Here is a 23,704-nt window from a genome sequence, read left to right as displayed (position 1 = left end):
TCGATTTTTATAAATTTCCATATATTTAGTATTGCTGAATAATAAATTTTCCAAAAAACGTCAAGTTTACCAAAATCGGTTAAGCAGAACCGGAATTACAAGTTTTTTTATATAACAAAGTTCTCACTCTCCCCTACCTCTTATACGAAGAGATAGACGAAAACTTGTAGGATAAAAAATACGCAGAATTTAGTAAAGGATTCGATTATCGTATACAAAGTGTCACTTGATTGGTTAAATTGTCGAAAAATTAGTTTTTCAATTAAATATTTTTAAATACGTCTTCTAGTAGGGGCCCTTTTTAATTTGTCCACCCGGTAGATTTAATAGCGATAAATTTCGATTTTTAGGTTCTTCTTTAACTAACGTGGGTTCCAAAAATTATCAAAAAATGACCCTAGGAATTATTTTCAAAATTTTGTATCAATCACTAGAAAATATATTTGAAAATATGAAGTTGAAAAAGCGAAATTTCCAAAATTTTCACAATTTAACGACACTTTTTATACAATAAAATAATTAAACAACAAAATCTGCGCATTTTTCATTCCACAAGTTTTCGTTTATCTTTTGAAATAAAAACTGGGGGAGAGTGGGAAAATTTTTATGAAAAAAAAAGCCTTTAAATCCGGTTCTGCTTAGTCGATTTTTATAAATTTCCATATATTTAGTATAGCTGAATAATAAATTTTCCAAAAAACGTCAAGTTTACAAAAATCGGTTAAGCAGAACCGGAATTACAAGTTTTTTTATATAACATAGTTCTCACTCTCCCCTACCTCTTATACGAAGAGATAGACGAAAACTTGTGGGATAAAAAATACGCAGAATTTAGTAAAGAATTCGATTATCGTATACAAAGTGTCACTTGATTGGATTAATTGTCGAAAAATTAGTTTTTCAATTAAATATTTTTAAATACGTCTTCTAGTAGGGGCCCTTTTTAATTTGTCCACCCGGTAGATTTAATAGCGATAAATTTCGATTTTTAGGTTCTTCTTTAACTAACGTGGGTTCCAAAAATTATCAAAAAATGACCCTAGGAATTATTTTCAAAATTTTGTATCAATCACTAGAAAATATATTTGAAAATATGAAGTTGAAAAAGCGAAATTTCCAAAATTTTCACAATTTAACGACACTTTTTATACAATAAAATAATTAAACAACAAAATCTGCGCATTTTTCATTCCACAAGTTTTCGTTTATCTTTTGAAATAAAAACTGGGGGAGAGTGGGAAAATTTTTATGAAAAAAAAGCCTGTAAGTCCGGTTCTGCTTAGTCGATTTTTATAAATTTCCATATATTTAGTATTGCTGAATAATAAATTTTCCAAAAAACGTCAAGTTTACCAAAATCGGTTAAGCAGAACCGGAATTACAAGTTTTTTTATATAACATAGTTCTCACTCTCCCCTACCTCTTATACGAAGAGATAGACGAAAACTTGTGGGATAAAAAATACGCAGAATTTAGTAAAGAATTCGATTATCGTATACAAAGTGTCACTTGATTGGTTAAATTGTTGAAAAATTAGTTTTTCTATTAAATATTTCGAAATACGCCTTCTAGTAGTGGCAGTTTTTATTTGTCCACCCAGTAGATTTAATAGCGATAAATTTCGATTTTCAGATTCTTCTTTAACTAACGTGGGCTCCAAAAATTATCAAAAAATGACCCTAGAAATTATTTTCAAAATTTTATGTCAATCACTAGAAAATATATTTGAAAATATGAAGTTGAAAAAGCGAAATTTCCAAAATTTTCACAATTTAACGACACTTTTTATACAATAAAATAATTAAACAACAAAATCTGCGCATTTTTCATTCCACAAGTTTTCGTTTATCTTTTGAAATAAAAACTGGGGGAGAGTGGGAAAATTTTTATGAAAAAAAAAGCCTGTAAGTCCGGTTCTGCTTAGTCGATTTTTATAAATTTCTATATATTTAGTATTGCTGAATAATAAATTTTCCAAAAAACGTCAAGTTTACAAAAATCGGTTAAGCAGAACCGGAATTACAAGTTTTTTTATATAACATAGTTCTCACTCTCCCCTACCTCTTATACGAAGAGATAGACGAAAACTTGTGGGATAAAAAATACGCAGAATTTAGTAAAGAATTCGATTATCGTATACAAAGTGTCACTTGATTGGATTAATTGTCGAAAAATTAGTTTTTCAATTAAATATTTTTAAATACGTCTTCTAGTAGGGGCCCTTTTTAATTTGTCCACCCGGTAGATTTAATAGCGATAAATTTCGATTTTTAGGTTCTTCTTTAACTAACGTGGGTTCCAAAAATTATCAAAAAATGACCCTAGGAATTATTTTCAAAATTTTGTATCAATCACTAGAAAATATATTTGAAAATATGAAGTTGAAAAAGCGAAATTTCCAAAATTTTCACAATTTAACGACACTTTTTATACAATAAAATAATTAAACAACAAAATCTGCGCATTTTTCATTCCACAAGTTTTCGTTTATCTTTTGAAATAAAAACTGGGGGAGAGTGGGAAAATTTTTATGAAAAAAAAGCCTGTAAGTCCGGTTCTGCTTAGTCGATTTTTATAAATTTCCATATATTTAGTATTGCTGAATAATAAATTTTCCAAAAAACGTCAAGTTTACCAAAATCGGTTAAGCAGAACCGGAATTACAAGTTTTTTTATATAACAAAGTTCTCACTCTCCCCTACCTCTTATACGAAGAGATAGACGAAAACTTGTAGGATAAAAAATACTCAGAATTTAGTAAAGGATTCGATTATCGTATACAAAGTGTCACTTGATTGGTTAAATTGTCGAAAAATTAGTTTTTCAATTAAATATTTTTAAATACGTCTTCTAGTAGGGGCCCTTTTTAATTTGTCCACCCGGTAGATTTAATAGCGATAAATTTCGATTTTTAGGTTCTTCTTTAACTAACGTGGGTTCCAAAAATTATCAAAAAATGACCCTAGGAATTATTTTCAAAATTTTGTATCAATCACTAGAAAATATATTTGAAAATATGAAGTTGAAAAAGCGAAATTTCCAAAATTTTCACAATTTAACGACACTTTTTATACAATAAAATAATTAAACAACAAAATCTGCGCATTTTTCATTCCACAAGTTTTCGTTCATCTTTTGAAATAAAAACTGGGGGAGAGTGGGAAAATTTTTATGAAAAAAAAGCCTGTAAGTCCGGTTCTGCTTAGTCGATTTTTATAAATTTCCATATATTTAGTATTGCTGAATAATAAATTTTCCAAAAAACGTCAAGTTTACCAAAATCGGTTAAGCAGAACCGGAATTACAAGTTTTTTTATATAACAAAGTTCTCACTCTCCCCTACCTCTTATACGAAGAGATAGACGAAAACTTGTAGGATAAAAAATACGCAGAATTTAGTAAAGGATTCGATTATCGTATACAAAGTGTCACTTGATTGGTTAAATTGTCGAAAAATTAGTTTTTCAATTAAATATTTTTAAATACGTCTTCTAGTAGGGGCCCTTTTTAATTTGTCCACCCGGTAGATTTAATAGCGATAAATTTCGATTTTTAGGTTCTTCTTTAACTAACGTGGGTTCCAAAAATTATCAAAAAATGACCCTAGGAATTATTTTCAAAATTTTGTATCAATCACTAGAAAATATATTTGAAAATATGAAGTTGAAAAAGCGAAATTTCCAAAATTTTCACAATTTAACGACACTTTTTATACAATAAAATAATTAAACAACAAAATCTGCGCATTTTTCATTCCACAAGTTTTCGTTTATCTTTTGAAATAAAAACTGGGGGAGAGTGGGAAAATTTTTATGAAAAAAAAAGCCTTTAAATCCGGTTCTGCTTAGTCGATTTTTATAAATTTCCATATATTTAGTATAGCTGAATAATAAATTTTCCAAAAAACGTCAAGTTTACCAAAATCGGTTAAGCAGAACCGGACTTAGAAGTTTTTTTATATAACAAAGTTTTCACTCTCCCCTACCTCTTATACGAAGAGATAGACGAAAACTTGTGGGATAAAAAATACGCAGAATTTAGTAAAGAATTCGATTATCGTATACAAAGTGTCACTTGATTGGTTAAATTGTTGAAAAATTAGTTTTTCTATTAAATATTTCGAAATACGCCTTCTAGTAGTGGCAGTTTTTATTTGTCCACCCAGTAGATTTAATAGCGATAAATTTCGATTTTCAGATTCTTCTTTAACTAACGTGGGCTCCAAAAATTATCAAAAAATGACCCTAGAAATTATTTTCAAAATTTTATGTCAATCACTAGAAAATATATTTGAAAATATGAAGTTGAAAAAGCGAAATTTCCAAAATTTTCACAATTTAACGACACTTTTTATACAATAAAATAATTAAACAACAAAATCTGCGCATTTTTCATTCCACAAGTTTTCGTTTATCTTTTGAAATAAAAACTGGGGGAGAGTGGGAAAATTTTTATGAAAAAAAAAGCCTGTAAGTCCGGTTCTGCTTAGTCGATTTTTATAAATTTCTATATATTTAGTATTGCTGAATAATAAATTTTCCAAAAAACGTCAAGTTTACCAAAATCGGTTAAGCAGAACCGGACTTAGAAGTTTTTTTATATAACAAAGTTTTCACTCTCCCCTACCTCTTATACGAAGAGATAGACGAAAACTTGTGGGATAAAAAATACGCAGAATTTAGTAAAGAATTCGATTATGGTATACAAAGTGTCACTTGATTGGATAACTTGTTGAAAAATTAGAAAAATATTTTCAAATACGCCTTCTAGTAGTGACCGTTTTTATTTGTCCACCCGGTAGATTTTACAGCGATAAATTTCGATTTTCAGGCAAACTAAATCTCGACGATAGACACGACCAAATTTACATCAAGTTTTAAAACATTTTACAGCATTTTTTTTTCATTTTATTCCGCCCCACATATATCCCAAAAAAATACTACAAACAACTCGAATAAAATAAAATAAAATTAAATAAATAAAAGATATAAATTTATTAAACACAAATTTACCTTCGACGACGAAGGAGCCGAATGTTCAATTACGGGGAGTGCAACTGGAGCGCGACCCCCGATGAGAAGCGCACCGAGGGTGTCTTCGTTCATCATCGCAGCCCCAACTCTTATTGATATGTAGTCCTCGCTCTAGAACAAACAACAAACCGATCGTGTTGACAACGCTCGTCATGCAGCATTGTTTGCTTGCTTCGACCGATAATTTTTCAAAATTTCCAAAATAATACCGATTCGCGACGTAGCCGAACAGCCCCCGCAATTATTCGGTCTTCGCAGATCGTCCGGTCTCGTCGAAACTTCGCCACCCGACATTTTACGGGCTAATATCTATTATTCTACGCAATTAATCACGAAAAACATATAAAAAGGTGAATAAACGTCTTTATTTATATTTACATTTGTGAAAGTTGAGAAAATTTCAAATCGAAAGCTCGGAGTTTAGTAGTTCCAAAGTAATTGCGTGAAATGGAATGACCCGCAACCTTTCTCGGGACCTTGCTTCCAACCGAGATACAATATGAATGGGATATAACCGAAATGGAAAATATCTTTGAAAATATCGATCACCATTTCCAATTTTTCTTCGCATTCGGGCGATAAGGCCATTATGGATTCGAAAAATTCGACAGACCAAAGAACCGACTGACGTTGAGACTTTTATTGATTTGAGGTTTGTTCGTTCATTTTTTATGACATTCAGTGTACGTCAAATGTTGGAGTAGAATGAACCATAGATCAAGTGAAACTGTCAACTGTCAACGTCGAAGTCGTCTACTCCAGAACGTCCCGAAAGCGTTTTGCGGCACGGAACTGTCACTTTCGCTACACGGAACACTCGAAACGCAACTTTCGGTATGCGAATGGATACAGAACGAACAAGTTTGAGATGGCGTCGTCCAAAATAACTATTTGTTACACTTCGGATGAACTTTGAGTACAGTTTAGACAGATTTTTATTAACCAATGGACGATTTCGACGTAAATATTTATAGTAATGATAGAATTTTATGATTTTATCCAAAAATAACGATGTATATTAGTAAATTAACGCCCGTAGTGGACTTTAAATAAATGTAGGTTAAATTTGCATGTGAATAATCGATCTCTGGGGTTATTCATAGCTATTATTGAATTGGACCATTAAAATAATGTGTTCCAGGAATCCTGTATCCGTATTTCGTCAAGGCTATACAAGATCGATAATTTTTAATTGAGGTTATGTCCAACGGTCTTTTTTCAAATCTCGCACTTCTCTGTCTCATTTTAAGATCTCTTTTTAGAGTATTCTATGTCTCTATTTCCTTCTAACCTTGCTCTATAAAATCTTCTCTATTTCTCTTTGTTTTTTCTTTCGTTAATGTGTCCTAACCACTGCATTGGTGGTTTTTATAAGATTTATCATGTTTCTGGGTCATTTTTCAGTCATTAAAAGCAGCCAAGGGAATTATAGGGATGTAGTCGTTTCGATTTTGGTCCTTTAAGAGGTTTCGCTAATTTTTCGACCCAAAATAATAGTGCATATCGGTATTTTTCCATAATAACACATAAATTAAGCATGTAGTGTATATGCTTTGAGATTTTTAAGGTAAACGCTTAAAATATTCACCTTTCCGTTGCGTACAACTTTGCGGGACATACTGTACATAGAAATTGATCTCGTTCTTACCACACGGCGCAAAATTTATCGAAAAAACTCGTTTAATATTGAATTTTACGAGGGGAATACGTTTTAAGCTCTAAACTCTAATTAAACAAGGTTTCCATTACAAAACAACTTTGCGGGACATACTGTACATAAAAATTGATCTCGTTCTTACCATACGGCGCAAAATTTATCGAAAAAACTCGTTTAATATTGAATTTTACGAGGGGAATACGTTTTAAGCTCTAAACTCTAATTAAACAAGGTTTCCATTACAAACAACTTTGCGGGACATACTGTACATAGAAATTGATCTCGTTCTTACCACACGGCGCAAAATTTATCGAAAAAACTCGTTCAATATTGAATTTTACGAGGGGAATACGTTTTAAGCTCTAAACTCTAATTAAACAAGGTTTCCATTACAAAACAACTTTGCGGGACATACTGTACATAGAAATTGATCTCGTTCTTACCATACGGCGCAAAATTTATCGAAAAAACTCGTTTAATATTGAATTTTACGAGGGGAATACGTTTTAAGCTCTAAACTCTAATTAAACAAGGTTTCCATTACAAAACAACTTTGCGGGACATACTGTACATAAAAATTGATCTCGTTCTTACCATACGGCGCAAAATTTATCGAAAAAACTCGTTTAATATTGAATTTTACGAGGGGAATACGTTTTAAGCTCTAAACTCTAATTAAACAAGGTTTCCATTACAAACAACTTTGCGGGACATACTGTACATAGAAATTGATCTCGTTCTTACCACACGGCGCAAAATTTATCGAAAAAACTCGTTCAATATTGAATTTTACGAGGGGAATACGTTTTAAGCTCTAAACTCTAATTAAACAAGGTTTCCATTACAAAACAACTTTGCGGGACATACTGTACATAGAAATTGATCTCGTTCTTACCATACGGCGCAAAATTTATCGAAAAAACTCGTTTAATATTGAATTTTACGAGGGGAATACGTTTTAAGCTCTAAACTCTAATTAAACAAGGTTTCCATTACAAAACAACTTTGCGGGACATACTGTACATAGAAATTGATCTCGTTCTTACCAGACGGCGCAAAATTTATCGAAAAAACTCGTTCAATATTGAATTTTACGAGGGGAATACGTTTTAAGCTCTAAACTCTAATTAAACAAGGTTTCCATTACAAACAACTTTGTGGGACATACTGTACATAGAAATTGATCTCGTTCTTACCAGACGGCGCAAAATTTATCGAAAAAACTCGTTTAATATTGAATTTTACGAGGGGAATACGTTTTAAGCTCTAAACTCTAATTAAACAAGGTTTCCATTACAAACAACTTTGTGGGACATACTGTACATAGAAATTGATCTCGTTCTTACCACACGGCGCAAAATTTATCGAAAAAACTCGTTCAATATTGAATTTTACGAGGGGAATACGTTTTAAGCTCTAAACTCTAATTAAACAAGATTTCCATTACAAAACAACTTTGCGGGACATACTGTACATAGTAATTAATCTCGTTCTTACCACACGGCGCAAAATTTATCGAAAAAACTCGTTTAATATTGCATTTTACGAGAGGAATACGTTTTAAGCTCTAAACTCTAATTAAACAAGGTTTCCATTACAAAACAACTTTGCGGGACATACTGTACATAGAAATTGATCTCGTTCTTACCATACGGCGCAAAATTTATCGAAAAACTCGTTTAATATTGAATTTTACGAGGGGAATACGTTTTAAGCTCTAAACTCTAATTAAACAAGGTTTCCATTACAAAACAACTTTGCGGGACATACTGTACATAGAAATTGATCTCGTTCTTACCATACGGCGCAAAATTTATCGAAAAAACTCGTTTAATATTGAATTTTACGAGGGGAATACGTTTTAAGCTCTAAACTCTAATTAAACAAGGTTTCCATTACAAAACAACTTTGCGGGACATACTGTACATAGAAATTGATCTCGTTCTTACCACACGGCGCAAAATTTATCGAAAAAACTCGTTTAATATTGAATTTTACGAGGGGAATACGTTTTAAGCTCTAAACTCTAATTAAACAAGGTTTCCATTACAAAACAACTTTGCGGGACATACTGTACATAAAAATTGATCTCGTTCTTACCACACGGCGCAAAATTTATCGAAAAAACTCGTTTAATATTGAATTTTACGAGGGGAATACGTTTTAAGCTCTAAACTCTAATTAAACAAGATTTCCATTACAAAACAACTTTGCGGGACATACTGTACATAGTAATTAATCTCGTTCTTACCACACGGCGCAAAATTTATCGAAAAAACTCGTTTAATATTGCATTTTACGAGAGGAATACGTTTTAAGCTCTAAACTCTAATTAAACAAGGTTTCCATTACAAAACAACTTTGCGGGACATACTGTACATAGAAATTGATCTCGTTCTTACCACACGGCGCAAAATTTATCGAAAAAACTCGTTTAATATTGAATTTTACGAGGGGAATACGTTTTAAGCTCTAAACTCTAATTAAACAAGGTTTCCATTACAAAACAACTTTGCGGGACATACTGTACATAGAAATTGATCTCGTTCTTACCATACGGCGCAAAATTTATCGAAAAAACTCGTTTAATATTGAATTTTACGAGGGGAATACGTTTTAAGCTCTAAACTCTAATTAAACAAGGTTTCCATTACAAAACAACTTTGCGGGACATACTGTACATAAAAATTGATCTCGTTCTTACCATACGGCGCAAAATTTATCGAAAAAACTCGTTTAATATTGAATTTTACGAGGGGAATACGTTTTAAGCTCTAAACTCTAATTAAACAAGGTTTCCATTACAAACAACTTTGCGGGACATACTGTACATAGAAATTGATCTCGTTCTTACCACACGGCGCAAAATTTATCGAAAAAACTCGTTCAATATTGAATTTTACGAGGGGAATACGTTTTAAGCTCTAAACTCTAATTAAACAAGGTTTCCATTACAAAACAACTTTGCGGGACATACTGTACATAGAAATTGATCTCGTTCTTACCATACGGCGCAAAATTTATCGAAAAAACTCGTTTAATATTGAATTTTACGAGGGGAATACGTTTTAAGCTCTAAACTCTAATTAAACAAGGTTTCCATTACAAAACAACTTTGCGGGACATACTGTACATAGAAATTGATCTCGTTCTTACCAGACGGCGCAAAATTTATCGAAAAAACTCGTTCAATATTGAATTTTACGAGGGGAATACGTTTTAAGCTCTAAACTCTAATTAAACAAGGTTTCCATTACAAACAACTTTGTGGGACATACTGTACATAGAAATTGATCTCGTTCTTACCAGACGGCGCAAAATTTATCGAAAAAACTCGTTTAATATTGAATTTTACGAGGGGAATACGTTTTAAGCTCTAAACTCTAATTAAACAAGGTTTCCATTACAAAACAACTTTGCGGGACATACTGTACATAGAAATTGATCTCGTTCTTACCACACGGCGCAAAATTTATCGAAAAAACTCGTTCAATATTGAATTTTACGAGGGGAATACGTTTTAAGCTCTAAACTCTAATTAAACAAGGTTTCCATTACAAACAACTTTGTGGGACATACTGTACATAGAAATTGATCTCGTTCTTACCAGACGGCGCAAAATTTATCGAAAAAACTCGTTTAATATTGAATTTTACGAGGGGAATACGTTTTAAGCTCTAAACTCTAATTAAACAAGGTTTCCATTACAAACAACTTTGTGGGACATACTGTACATAGAAATTGATCTCGTTCTTACCACACGGCGCAAAATTTATCGAAAAAACTCGTTCAATATTGAATTTTACGAGGGGAATACGTTTTAAGCTCTAAACTCTAATTAAACAAGGTTTCCATTACAAAACAACTTTGCGGGACATACTGTACATAGAAATTGATCTCGTTCTTACCATGCAGCGCAAAATTTATCGAAAAAACTCGTTTAATATTGAATTTTACGAGGGGAATACGTTTTAAGCTCTAAACTCTAATTAAACAAGGTTTCCATTACAAAACAACTTTGCGGGACATACTGTACATAGAAATTGATCTCGTTCTTACCACACGGCGCAAAATTTATCGAAAAACTCGTTTAATATTGAATTTTACGAGGGGAATAAGTTTTAAGCTCTAAACTCTAATTAAACAAGGTTTCCATTACAAAACAACTTTGCGGGACATACTGTACATAGAAATTGATCTCGTTCTTACCATGCAGCGCAAAATTTATCGAAAAAACTCGTTTAATATTGAATTTTACGAGGGGAATACGTTTTAAGCTCTAAACTCTAATTAAACAAGGTTTCCATTACAAAACAACTTTGCGGGACATACTGTACATAGAAATTGATCTCGTTCTTACCACACGGCGCAAAATTTATCGAAAAAACTCGTTCAATATTGAATTTTACGAGGGGAATACGTTTTAAGCTCTAAACTCTAATTAAACAAGGTTTCCATTACAAAACAACTTTGCGGGACATACTGTACATAGAAATTGATCTCGTTCTTACCACACGGCGCAAAATTTATCGAAAAAACTCGTTTAACATTGAATTTTACGAGGGGAATACGTTTTAAGCTCTAAACTCTAATTAAACAAGGTTTCCATTACAAAACAACTTTGCGGGACATACTGTACATAGAAATTGATCTCGTTCTTACCACACGGCGCAAAATTTATCGAAAAAACTCGTTTAATATTGAATTTTACGAGGGGAATACGTTTTAAGCTCTAAACTCTAATTAAACAAGGTTTCCATTACAAAACAACTTTGCGGGACATACTGTACATAGAAATTGATCTCGTTCTTACCACACGGCGCAAAATTTATCGACAAAACTCGTTTAATATTGAATTTTACGAGGGGAATAAGTTTTAAGCTCTAAACTCTAATTAAACAAGGTTTCCATTACAAAACAACTTTGCGGGACATACTGTACATAGAAATTGATCTCGTTCTTACCATACGGCGCAAAATTTATCGAAAAAAATCGTTTAATATTGAATTTTACGAGGGGAATACGTTTTAAGCTCTAAACTCTAATTAAACAAGGTTTCCATTACAAAACAACTTTGCGGGACATACTGTACATAGAAATTGATCTCGTTCTTACCACACGGCGCAAAATTTATCGAAAAAACTCGTTTAATATTGAATTTTACGAGGGGAATACGTTTTAAGCTCTAAACTCTAATTAAACAAGGTTTCCATTACAAAACAACTTTGCGGGACATACTGTACATAGAAATTGATCTCGTTCTTACCACACGGCGCAAAATTTATCGAAAAAACTCGTTCAATATTGAATTTTACGAGGGGAATACGTTTTAAGCTCTAAACTCTAATTAAACAAGGTTTCCATTACAAAACAACTTTGCGGGACATACTGTACATAGAAATTGATCTCGTTCTTACCACACGGCGCAAAATTTATCGAAAAAACTCGTTTAACATTGAATTTTACGAGGGGAATACGTTTTAAGCTCTAAACTCTAATTAAACAAGGTTTCCATTACAAAACAACTTTGCGGGACATACTGTACATAGAAATTGATCTCGTTCTTACCACACGGCGCAAAATTTATCGAAAAAACTCGTTTAATATTGAATTTTACGAGGGGAATACGTTTTAAGCTCTAAACTCTAATTAAACAAGGTTTCCATTACAAAACAACTTTGCGGGACATACTGTACATAGAAATTGATCTCGTTCTTACCACACGGCGCAAAATTTATCGACAAAACTCGTTTAATATTGAATTTTACGAGGGGAATAAGTTTTAAGCTCTAAACTCTAATTAAACAAGGTTTCCATTACAAAACAACTTTGCGGGACATACTGTACATAGAAATTGATCTCGTTCTTACCATACGGCGCAAAATTTATCGAAAAAAATCGTTTAATATTGAATTTTACGAGGGGAATACGTTTTAAGCTCTAAACTCTAATTAAACAAGGTTTCCATTACAAAACAACTTTGCGGGACATACTGTACATAGAAATTGATCTCGTTCTTACCACACGGCGCAAAATTTATCGAAAAAACTCGTTTAATATTGAATTTTACGAGGGGAATAAGTTTTAAGCTCTAAACTCTAATTAAACAAGGTTTCCATTACAAAACAACTTTGCGGGACATACTGTACATAGAAATTGATCTCGTTCTTACCACACGGCGCAAAATTTATCGACAAAACTCGTTTAATATTGAATTTTACGAGGGGAATAAGTTTTAAGCTCTAAACTCTAATTAAACAAGGTTTCCATTACAAAACAACTTTGCGGGACATACTGTACATAGAAATTGATCTCGTTCTTACCACACGGCGCAAAATTTATCGAAAAAACTCGTTTAATATTGAATTTTACGAGGGGAATACGTTTTAAGCTCTAAACTCTAATTAAACAAGGTTTCCATTACAAAACAACTTTGCGGGACATACTGTACATAGAAATTGATCTCATTCTTACCACACGGCGCAAAATTTATCGAAAAAACTCGTTTAATATTGAATTTTACGAGGGGAATAAGTTTTAAGCTCTAAACTCTAATTAAACAAGGTTTCCATTACAAAACAACTTTGCGGGACATACTGTACATAGAAATTGATCTCGTTCTTACCATACAGCGCAAAATTTATCGACAGAACTCGTTTAATATTAAATTTTACGAGGGGAATACGTTTTAAGCTATAAATTCTAATTAAACAAGGTTTCCATTACAAAATAACTTTGCGGGACATACTGTACATAGAAATTGATCTCGTTCTTACCATACAGCGCAAAATTTATCGACAGAACTCGTTTAATATTGAATTTTACGAGGGGAATACGTTTTAAGCTATAAATTCTAATTAAACAAGGTTTCCATTACAAACAACTTTGTGGGACATACTGTACATAGAAATTGATCTCGTTCTTACCATACAGCGCAAAATTTATCGACAGAACTCGTTTAATATTAAATTTTACGAGGGGAATACGTTTTAAGCTATAAATTCTAATTAAACAAGGTTTCCATTACAAAACAACTTTGCGGGACATACTGTACATAGAAATTGATCTCGTTCTTACCATACAGCGCAAAATTTATCGACAGAACTCGTTTAATATTGAATTTTACGAGGGGAATACGTTTTAAGCTATAAATTCTAATTAAACAAGGTTTCCATTACAAACAACTTTGTGGGACATACTGTACATAGAAATTGATCTCGTTCTTACCATACAGCGCAAAATTTATCGACAGAACTCGTTTAATATTAAATTTTACGAGGGGAATACGTTTTAAGCTATAAATTCTAATTAAACAAGGTTTCCATTACAAAATAACTTTGCGGGACATACTGTACATAGAAATTGATCTCGTTCTTACCATACAGCGCAAAATTTATCGACAGAACTCGTTTAATATTGAATTTTACGAGGGGAATACGTTTTAAGCTATAAATTCTAATTAAACAAGGTTTCCATTACAAACAACTTTGTGGGACATACTGTACATAGAAATTGATCTCGTTCTTACCATACAGCGCAAAATTTATCGACAGAACTCGTTTAATATTAAATTTTACGAGGGGAATACGTTTTAAGCTATAAATTCTAATTAAACAAGGTTTCCATTACAAAACAACTTTGCGGGACATACTGTACATAGAAATTGATCTCGTTCTTACCACACGGCGCAAAATTTATCGAAAAAACTCGTTTAATATTGAATTTTACGAGGGGAATAAGTTTTAAGCTCTAAACTCTAATTAAACAAGGTTTCCATTACAAAACAACTTTGCGGGACATACTGTACATAGAAATTGATCTCGTTCTTACCACACGGCGCAAAATTTATCGACAAAACTCGTTTAATATTGAATTTTACGAGGGGAATAAGTTTTAAGCTCTAAACTCTAATTAAACAAGGTTTCCATTACAAAACAACTTTGCGGGACATACTGTACATAGAAATTGATCTCGTTCTTACCACACGGCGCAAAATTTATCGAAAAAACTCGTTTAATATTGAATTTTACGAGGGGAATACGTTTTAAGCTCTAAACTCTAATTAAACAAGGTTTCCATTACAAAACAACTTTGCGGGACATACTGTACATAGAAATTGATCTCATTCTTACCACACGGCGCAAAATTTATCGAAAAAACTCGTTTAATATTGAATTTTACGAGGGGAATAAGTTTTAAGCTCTAAACTCTAATTAAACAAGGTTTCCATTACAAAACAACTTTGCGGGACATACTGTACATAGAAATTGATCTCGTTCTTACCATACAGCGCAAAATTTATCGACAGAACTCGTTTAATATTAAATTTTACGAGGGGAATACGTTTTAAGCTATAAATTCTAATTAAACAAGGTTTCCATTACAAAATAACTTTGCGGGACATACTGTACATAGAAATTGATCTCGTTCTTACCATACAGCGCAAAATTTATCGACAGAACTCGTTTAATATTGAATTTTACGAGGGGAATACGTTTTAAGCTATAAATTCTAATTAAACAAGGTTTCCATTACAAACAACTTTGTGGGACATACTGTACATAGAAATTGATCTCGTTCTTACCATACAGCGCAAAATTTATCGACAGAACTCGTTTAATATTAAATTTTACGAGGGGAATACGTTTTAAGCTATAAATTCTAATTAAACAAGGTTTCCATTACAAAACAACTTTGCGGGACATACTGTACATAGAAATTGATCTCGTTCTTACCATACAGCGCAAAATTTATCGACAGAACTCGTTTAATATTGAATTTTACGAGGGGAATACGTTTTAAGCTATAAATTCTAATTAAACAAGGTTTCCATTACAAACAACTTTGTGGGACATACTGTACATAGAAATTGATCTCGTTCTTACCATACAGCGCAAAATTTATCGACAGAACTCGTTTAATATTAAATTTTACGAGGGGAATACGTTTTAAGCTATAAATTCTAATTAAACAAGGTTTCCATTACAAAATAACTTTGCGGGACATACTGTACATAGAAATTGATCTCGTTCTTACCATACAGCGCAAAATTTATCGACAGAACTCGTTTAATATTGAATTTTACGAGGGGAATACGTTTTAAGCTATAAATTCTAATTAAACAAGGTTTCCATTACAAACAACTTTGTGGGACATACTGTACATAGAAATTGATCTCGTTCTTACCATACAGCGCAAAATTTATCGACAGAACTCGTTTAATATTAAATTTTACGAGGGGAATACGTTTTAAGCTATAAATTCTAATTAAACAAGGTTTCCATTACAAAACAACTTTGCGGGACATACTGTACATAGAAATTGATCTCGTTCTTACCACACGGCGCAAAATTTATCGACAAAACTCGTTTAATATTAAATTATACGAGTGAAATACGTTAATTCATCTTCAGAAATAGTTTAATATTTCGTAATACGAGGGGAATACGTTTTAAACTCTAAATAAAAAAGTGTATCGTTGTATGCAACGTGGTGTGGGACATACTGTACATAGAAATTGATCTCAATCTCATCACACGGCACAAACTTTGTCAACAGAACTCTTTAATATTGAATTATACGAGGGAAATACGTTTTAAGCTCTAATTTTAATTGAAAAAGTTTTTTGTTGTATACAACGTGTTGTGGGACATACTGTACATACAAATTGATGTTATTCACAACACCCGGTGCTAAATTTATCAACAGAACTAATTTAATATTGAATTATACGAGGGAAATACGTTAATTTATCATCAGAAATCGTTTAATATTTCGTAATACGAGGGGAATACGTTTTAAACTCTAATTTTAACTAAGAAAGTTTTCCGTTGGTGGGGACATACTCTACATATAAATTTCAAACTCTTATCAATCAGATATTCCAAATATTTTCGAAATATTTAAATTCATATTTTTAATCTAATCTACGAATAACAGCGTTGCCAATTCTCTAATATTGAAAATGAGAATTTTCGAACTTACCTCTTCGTAATCGGCCGATTTTTCTTGTTTATGTTGATAAGTTAGTGAACCGTGTCTGACGACCACCCCCGTTGCGCGCCCCCTTTCGTCTATAAAAAAAATTTCCGTAAACACGATTATTCCGAAAACGCCGAAAAACATGACGACTATGAAAAAACTCAAACTCGCCCGCTGTCTGTTCCTGAAATTTGCGTATTTCTTCTTTCCCCCGCTGCTCGCGCTCATTCTCAATAATCTGCAATAGAAAACAACTTCATTCATCATAGTCAAAGCGGGGGAAGCGATCTGTCAACACTCGCGGGACGTCATCTCGAAAAATGTGCGTTTTTTGAAGTCCCACCTTCCCAAAAAACTTCTAATGAATTTAGTGAAGTGAAAGTGGCGAATTTTAGTGAAGTGAAATCGCGAGATTCATTCCAAAGTTCACTTTTTCGAAGCCGGTTCTATAATATATTGTTTAGGGGGCGACTAAACTGAAGAAACATCACTTTAGTAAACGTCCAAAGTCGAAATTATCACAGTCAGTTAGTCTCGAAAACGAAAAACGGTGAAAACATTGTTTCCCCATTTTGAAATGAATATTTACACGCGACTCGCTGTTACATGGAAATTACGAACTCGTCCACCACATGGACCGTAAAACCGGTCCTGTTCGGTTAAAACGGAGTTTTTTTTCCATTTTTCTTCATTCACGTATTTTGATTCATGTTTTTTTACTATTTAGTATTCGATCTAACGGTATATAAATTTAATTTCTACCTTAATCGCTGCTCGCAATAATTGAACGTCAATTTTTCGTCACCTACATTCACACCTTCGAATTGTAAATGATACTGAATGCGATAAAATCAATGTGATATCAGTATACAATAAAAAAAATGATAAGAAACTACTACTCTGGATGTAACGGTACTCAATTAATATTTTTTCGTATTAGTTTAAAAGGTTAATTCCGTTAAATTAATTCCTACGGTTTAACTGATAAACAATAAAGAATTTACAATGTTTCGAGTCGGTTTAAATAACCGACAGTGTTGTCGGATTTCGTTCCAATTCGTAACAAGCGTTTTTTATAAATTTTATCGTCGATGAATGAATGTACATCACACCCGAGACATTTTGGTTGATAATATGTAGTTTGAAAGCCAAAAATAAATAAATATATTAGTCGAAATAGAAAGCTGTAACTTACAAATAAATCCTAAATTTTCTTCGTCGTTTTCGATATGATATTTCCAGTAAAACTGACACGTATGTCGAAAACGTCAAACTAGAATCAAATTAATAGACATTTATCACTTATTCTTCTTTTTTTTTATATTCCATCGAACTGAACAATCAAACGAATTGTCAAAATCACCTGATGTCTATGTAATAATGGCCGACGCGGAAGCTATTCCGATATTTAACGCTTATTCTTCTTTTTTAACGAAATGTCAAAATCAGGCGTGCGCTTTGTGAAGATGTTTATTGGGTTTAGGACGGAATTATTGCTTCTTAAGAGTTGCTATGCCGCCACACTGTTTGCAAAACGAATTCCTCGTCCTCCTACCTGGAATTTAATTTAGTGTTGCAAACGATTTCGCCGGTGTAGTTTTATTTGTTTGGAATCGGATTTGCATATATGCGAACGTCGAGTCGGTTGCCGTTTAATTAAAGTTGAGTGCATCGCATCAGATGAAGCAACAAAACAATCGAAAACACGCCGAACACGTGGGGGCGTAATCGTAGAGATTCGTGGTTTTTTGTGTTTTTCGTTCGAGCTCGTAGAACTGAGTAGATCGAAATGACGAAACTTTATGGTTAACAATTTATTCAATTGAACCTTCGAATTTGATTGTCTTTCAGTTTTAAGCGTCGAATTGATACCGTGTGTTACAAAAATTTGAGGTTTTTCGTAATTTTCTGCGATTTTTTTGCTTTTTCATTGTTTCTTTCCCAGTCCCAGTCCTCTTGTTGATTCTGCGATGGTTCGTGATGGTTCTCGATGGAAAGATGTCTCCTTCGTGATGCAAGACGTATAAGTCACTAATCTCGCAAAATATTCCACGAAAAGTCTTATAAATATCGCCGATTAATAGAAAATCGCGTGGCACTTCGTCTGGTTGATTCTGCCATGTTTTTGACTCCATTTCGTGATGTTTCTCGATGGAAAGATGTCTTCTTCGTGATTCAAGACGTATAAGTCGCTAATCTCGCAAAATATTCCACCAAAAGTCTTATAAATATCGCCGATTAATAGAAAATCGCGTGGCATTTCGTCTGGTTGATTCTGCGATGTTTTTGACTCCATTTTGTGATGTTTCTCGATGGAAAGATGTCTCCTTCGTGATGCAAGACGTATAAGTCACTAATCTCGCAAAATATTCCACCAAAAGTCTTATAAATATCGCCGATTAATAGAAAATCGCGTGGCACTTCGTCTGGTTGATTCTGCCATGTTTTTGACTCCATTTCGTGATGTTTCTCGATGGAAAGATGTCTTCTTCGTGATTCAAGACGTATAAGTCGCTAATCTCGCAAAATATTCCACCAAAAGTCTTATAAATATCGCCGATTAATAGAAAATCGCGTGGCACTTCGTCTGGTTGATTCTGCGATGTTTTTGACTCCATTTCGTGATGTTTCTCGATGGAAAGATGTCTTCTTCGTGATTCAAGACGTATAAGTCGCTAATCTCGCAAAATATTCCACCAAAAGTCTTATAAATATCGCCGATTAATAGAAAATCGCGTGGCACTTCGTCTGGTTGATTCTGCCATGTTTTTGACTCCATTTCGTGATGTTTCTCGATGGAAAGATGTCTTCTTCGTGATTCAAGACGTATAAGTCGCTAATCTCGCAAAATATTCCACCAAAAGTCTTATAAATATCGCCGATTAATAGAAAATCGCGTGGAATTTCGTCTGGTTGATTCTGCGATGTTTTTGACTCCATTTTGTGATGTTTCTCGATGGAAAGATGTCTTCTTCGTGATGCAAGACGTATAAGTCGCTAATCTCGCAAAATATTCCACCAAAAGTCTTATAAATATCGCCGATTAATAGAAAATCGCGTGGCATTTCGTCTGGTTGATTCTGCGATGTTTTTGACTCCATTTTGTGATGTTTCTCGATGGAAAGATGTCTTCTTCGTGATTCAAGACGTATAAGTCGCTAATCTCGCAAAATATTCCACGAAAAGTCTTATAAATATCGCCGATTAATAGAAAATCGCGTGGCACTTCGTCTGGTTGATTCTGCCATGTTTTTGACTCCATTTCGTGATGTTTCTCGATGGAAAGATGTCTTCTTCGTGATTCAAGACGTATAAGTCGCTAATCTCGCAAAATATTCCACCAAAAGTCTTATAAATATCGCCGATTAATAGAAAATCGCGTGGCATTTCGTCTGGTTGATTCTGCGATGTTTTTGACTCCATTTTGTGATGTTTCTCGATGGAAAGATGTCTCCTTCGTGATGCAAGACGTATAAGTCACTAATCTCGCAAAATATTCCACGAAAAGTCTTATAAATATCGCCGATTAATAGAAAATCGCGTGGCATTTCGTCTGGTTGATTCTGCGATGTTTTTGACTCCATTTTGTGATGTTTCTCGATGGAAAGATGTCTCCTTCGTGATGCAAGACGTATAAGTCACTAATCTCGCAAAATATTCCACGAAAAGTCTTATAAATATCGCCGATTAATAGAAAATCGCGTGGCACTTCGTCTGGTTGATTCTGCCATGTTTTTGACTCCATTTCGTGATGTTTCTCGATGGAAAGATGTCTTCTTCGTGATTCAAGACGTATAAGTCGCTAATCTCGCAAAATATTCCACCAAAAGTCTTATAAATATCGCCGATTAATAGAAAATCGCGTGGCATTTCGTCTGGTTGATTCTGCGATGTTTTTGACTCCATTTTGTGATGTTTCTCGATGGAAAGATGTCTTCTTCGTGATGCAAGACGTATAAGTCGCTAATCTCGCAAAATATTCCACCAAAAGTCTTATAAATATCGCCGATTAATAGAAAATCGCGTGGCATTTCGTCTGGTTGATTCTGCGATGTTTTTGACTCCATTTTGTGATGTTTCTCGATGGAAAGATGTCTTCTTCGTGATTCAAGACGTAAAAGTCGCTAATCTCGCAAAATATTCCACCAAAAGTCTTATAAATATCGCCGATTAATAGAAAATCGCGCGGCACTTCGTCTGGTTGATTCTTCGACGTTCTAGGCTCCACTTCGTGATGGTTCTCGATGGAAAGATGTCTTCTTCGTGATTCAAGACGTATAAGTCGCTAATCTCGCAAAATATTCCACCAAAAGTCTTATAAATATCGCCGATTAATAGAAAATCGCGCGGCACTTCGTCTGGTTGATTCTTCGACGTTCTAGGCTCCACTTCGTGATGGTTCTCGATGGAAAGATGTCTCCTTCGTGATTCAAGACGTATAAGTCACTAATCTCGCAAAATATTCCACCAAAAGTCTTATAAATATCGCCGATTAATAGAAAATCGCGCGGCACTTCGTCTGGTTGATTCTTCGACGTTCTAGGCTCCACTTCGTGATGGTTCTCGATGGAAAGATGTCTCCTTCGTGATTCAAGACGTATAAGTCACTAATCTCGCAAAATATTCCACCAAAAGTCTTATAAATATCGCCGATTAATAGAAAATCGCGCGGCACTTCGTCTGGTTGATTCTTCGACGTTCTAGGCTCCACTTCGTGATGGTTCTCGATGGAAAGATGTCTCCTTCGTGATTCAAGACGTATAAGTCACTAATCTCGCAAAATATTCCACCAAAAGTCTCATAAACATCGTCGATTAATAGAAAATCGCGTTGCACTTCGTCTGGTTGATTCTGCGATGTTTTTGACTCCACTTCGTGATGGTTCTCGATGGAAAGATGTCTTCTTCGTGATTCAAGACGTATAAGTCACTAATCTCGCACAATATTCCACCAAAAGTCTTATAAACATCGCCGATTAATAGAAAATCGCGCGGCACTTCGTCTGGTTGATTCTTCGACGTTCTAGGCTCCACTTCGTGATGGTTCTCGATGGAAAGATGTCTCCTTCGTGATTCAAGACGTATAAGTCACTAATCTCGCAAAATATTCCACCAAAAGTCTCATAAACATCGTCGATTAATAGAAAATCGCGTTGCACTTCGTCTGGTTGATTCTGCGATGTTTTTGACTCCATTTCGTGATGGTTCTCGATGGAAAGATGTCTCCTTCGTGATTCAAGACGTATAAGTCACTAATCTCGCAAAATATTCCACCAAAAGTCTCATAAACATCGTCGATTAATAGAAAATCGCGTTGCACTTCGTCTGGTTGATTCTGCGATGTTTTTGACTCCACTTCGTGATGGTTCTCGATGGAAAGATGTCTTCTTCGTGATTCAAGACGTATAAGTCGCTAATTTCGCAAAATATTCCACCAAAAGTCTTATAAATATCGCCGATTAATAGAAAATCGCGTGGCATTTCGTCTGGTTGATTCTGCGATGTTTTTGACTCCATTTTGTGATGTTTCTCGATGGAAAGATGTCTCCTTCGTGATGCAAGACGTATAAGTCACTAATCTCGCAAAATATTCCACCAAAAGTCTTATAAATATCGCCGATTAATAGAAAATCGCGTGGCACTTCGTCTGGTTGATTCTGCCATGTTTTTGACTCCATTTCGTGATGTTTCTCGATGGAAAGATGTCTCCTTCGTGATGCAAGACGTATAAGTCACTAATCTCGCAAAATATTCCACCAAAAGTCTTATAAATATCGCCGATTAATAGAAAATCGCGTGGCATTTCGTCTGGTTGATTCTGCCATGTTTTTGACTCCATTTCGTGATGGTTCTCGATGGAAAGATGTCTTCTTCGTGATTCAAGACGTATAAGTCACTAATCTCGCACAATATTCCACCAAAAGTCTTATAAACATCGCCGATTAATAGAAAATCGTGCGGCACTTCGTCTGGTTGATTCTTCGACGTTCTAGGCTCCACTTCGTGATGGTTCTCGATGGATATCCATTTTTTATCAAAATCAACTGATTATCGGCGCGATTTGCACAAATTGCAGCGTCTCGCCATACAGGGTGATCGACTTTTGCTTTACCTATTAAGAAACTACCGTCATTCGGTAAATTTTTTTTCGAATCGCGATTCTTTCGAAACAACAAAAATATTTGCTAATAACTCGATTTCACAAATTGCTAGAGATGGGAAAATATACGAAAATTAGCGAACTTACTTGTTTTTTAATTTAAAGCTAGCCGTAATTAAAATTCTTGAGCTTTTTAGTTGGAATGCGATTTATTGCGTGAAGTGAGTGCAGTCCTCGGCAGTTTTTCCATCCTGTATGACATTTATTGGACCTGCAACGAAAATTACCGAAATATTTATTTGTTAAAACAATTATAGCGATTAAACTAATTGAATCTCCGTTTTTTTTTCGTAATTCCGTCTCAATAATTTGTATAATGGAATATATCGATGATCTTTCGATCTATTTCCTAAATATCGCGATGTCTGTCCTATTGGGTTGTTCTGATGATAACCAAAAACATCGAAACCGGTCCGGGGTCATGAGATATCGAGTAATTAACAAGAAAAATAATTTAACGGCTCGTTTTTAGGTTTCTTTTGAATAAAAATCGGATTCTAAGCGAATTTCGACCTATTTCGGTCTTTATCAATGCCAAATTATATTCTGATAATTCCGAAACTGTTTAAAAACTAATTTTAATTTAAAATAGACCTAAAATCTGATTTAACGGTTCGTTTTGCTACCCTTGTCACGTACATTCTCCGACGTCACGTACGCTTTGAATATAGAGTCGGGCAAAATTATGCTTGCGCATATTTATACTAATTGTGTGCATTTGGGACCTTTTTAAATGGAATACATAACAAGCAAACAACGAAATCACGATAAAGGGAAGTTCGAATCTATTGGGACGTAAACACGCCCGCCATTTATAGAATTTTCCGGCTCGGGGTGGCGATCTATTAAATTCAACGATATTAACAAAGCTTTT

The 23,704-nt window shown here is 33.8% G+C and overlaps 1 protein-coding gene across 2 annotated transcripts in view; it reads right to left on the bottom strand.

Annotated features, from left to right (window-relative positions):
• LOC130450344 (beta-1,4-galactosyltransferase galt-1) overlaps window positions 1-23,704 on the bottom strand; it is a 53,058-nt gene that overhangs the window by 22,761 nt on the left and 6,593 nt on the right. Inside the window, exons 2-4 of one of the 2 annotated variants that reach the window (XM_056788685.1) lie at window positions 22,918-23,041; window positions 16,675-16,909; window positions 5,013-5,144 (exon numbers count right to left, since the gene is read on the bottom strand). In XM_056788685.1, the coding sequence (XP_056644663.1) occupies window positions 5,013-5,144; window positions 16,675-16,899 (357 nt within the window). In that variant the 5' untranslated portion in view covers window positions 16,900-16,909; window positions 22,918-23,041. Of the gene's footprint in view, window positions 1-5,012; window positions 5,145-16,674; window positions 16,910-17,433; window positions 17,565-22,917; window positions 23,042-23,704 lie in introns of those variants that run through there. The other variant, XM_056788686.1, reaches the window with a different exon arrangement.

This window comes from Diorhabda sublineata, chromosome 11, assembly GCF_026230105.1.
Source record: "Diorhabda sublineata isolate icDioSubl1.1 chromosome 11, icDioSubl1.1, whole genome shotgun sequence".
Classification (NCBI taxonomy): Eukaryota; Metazoa; Arthropoda; class Insecta; order Coleoptera; family Chrysomelidae; genus Diorhabda; species Diorhabda sublineata.
This window is presented reverse-complemented; position numbering and strand designations above follow the sequence as displayed.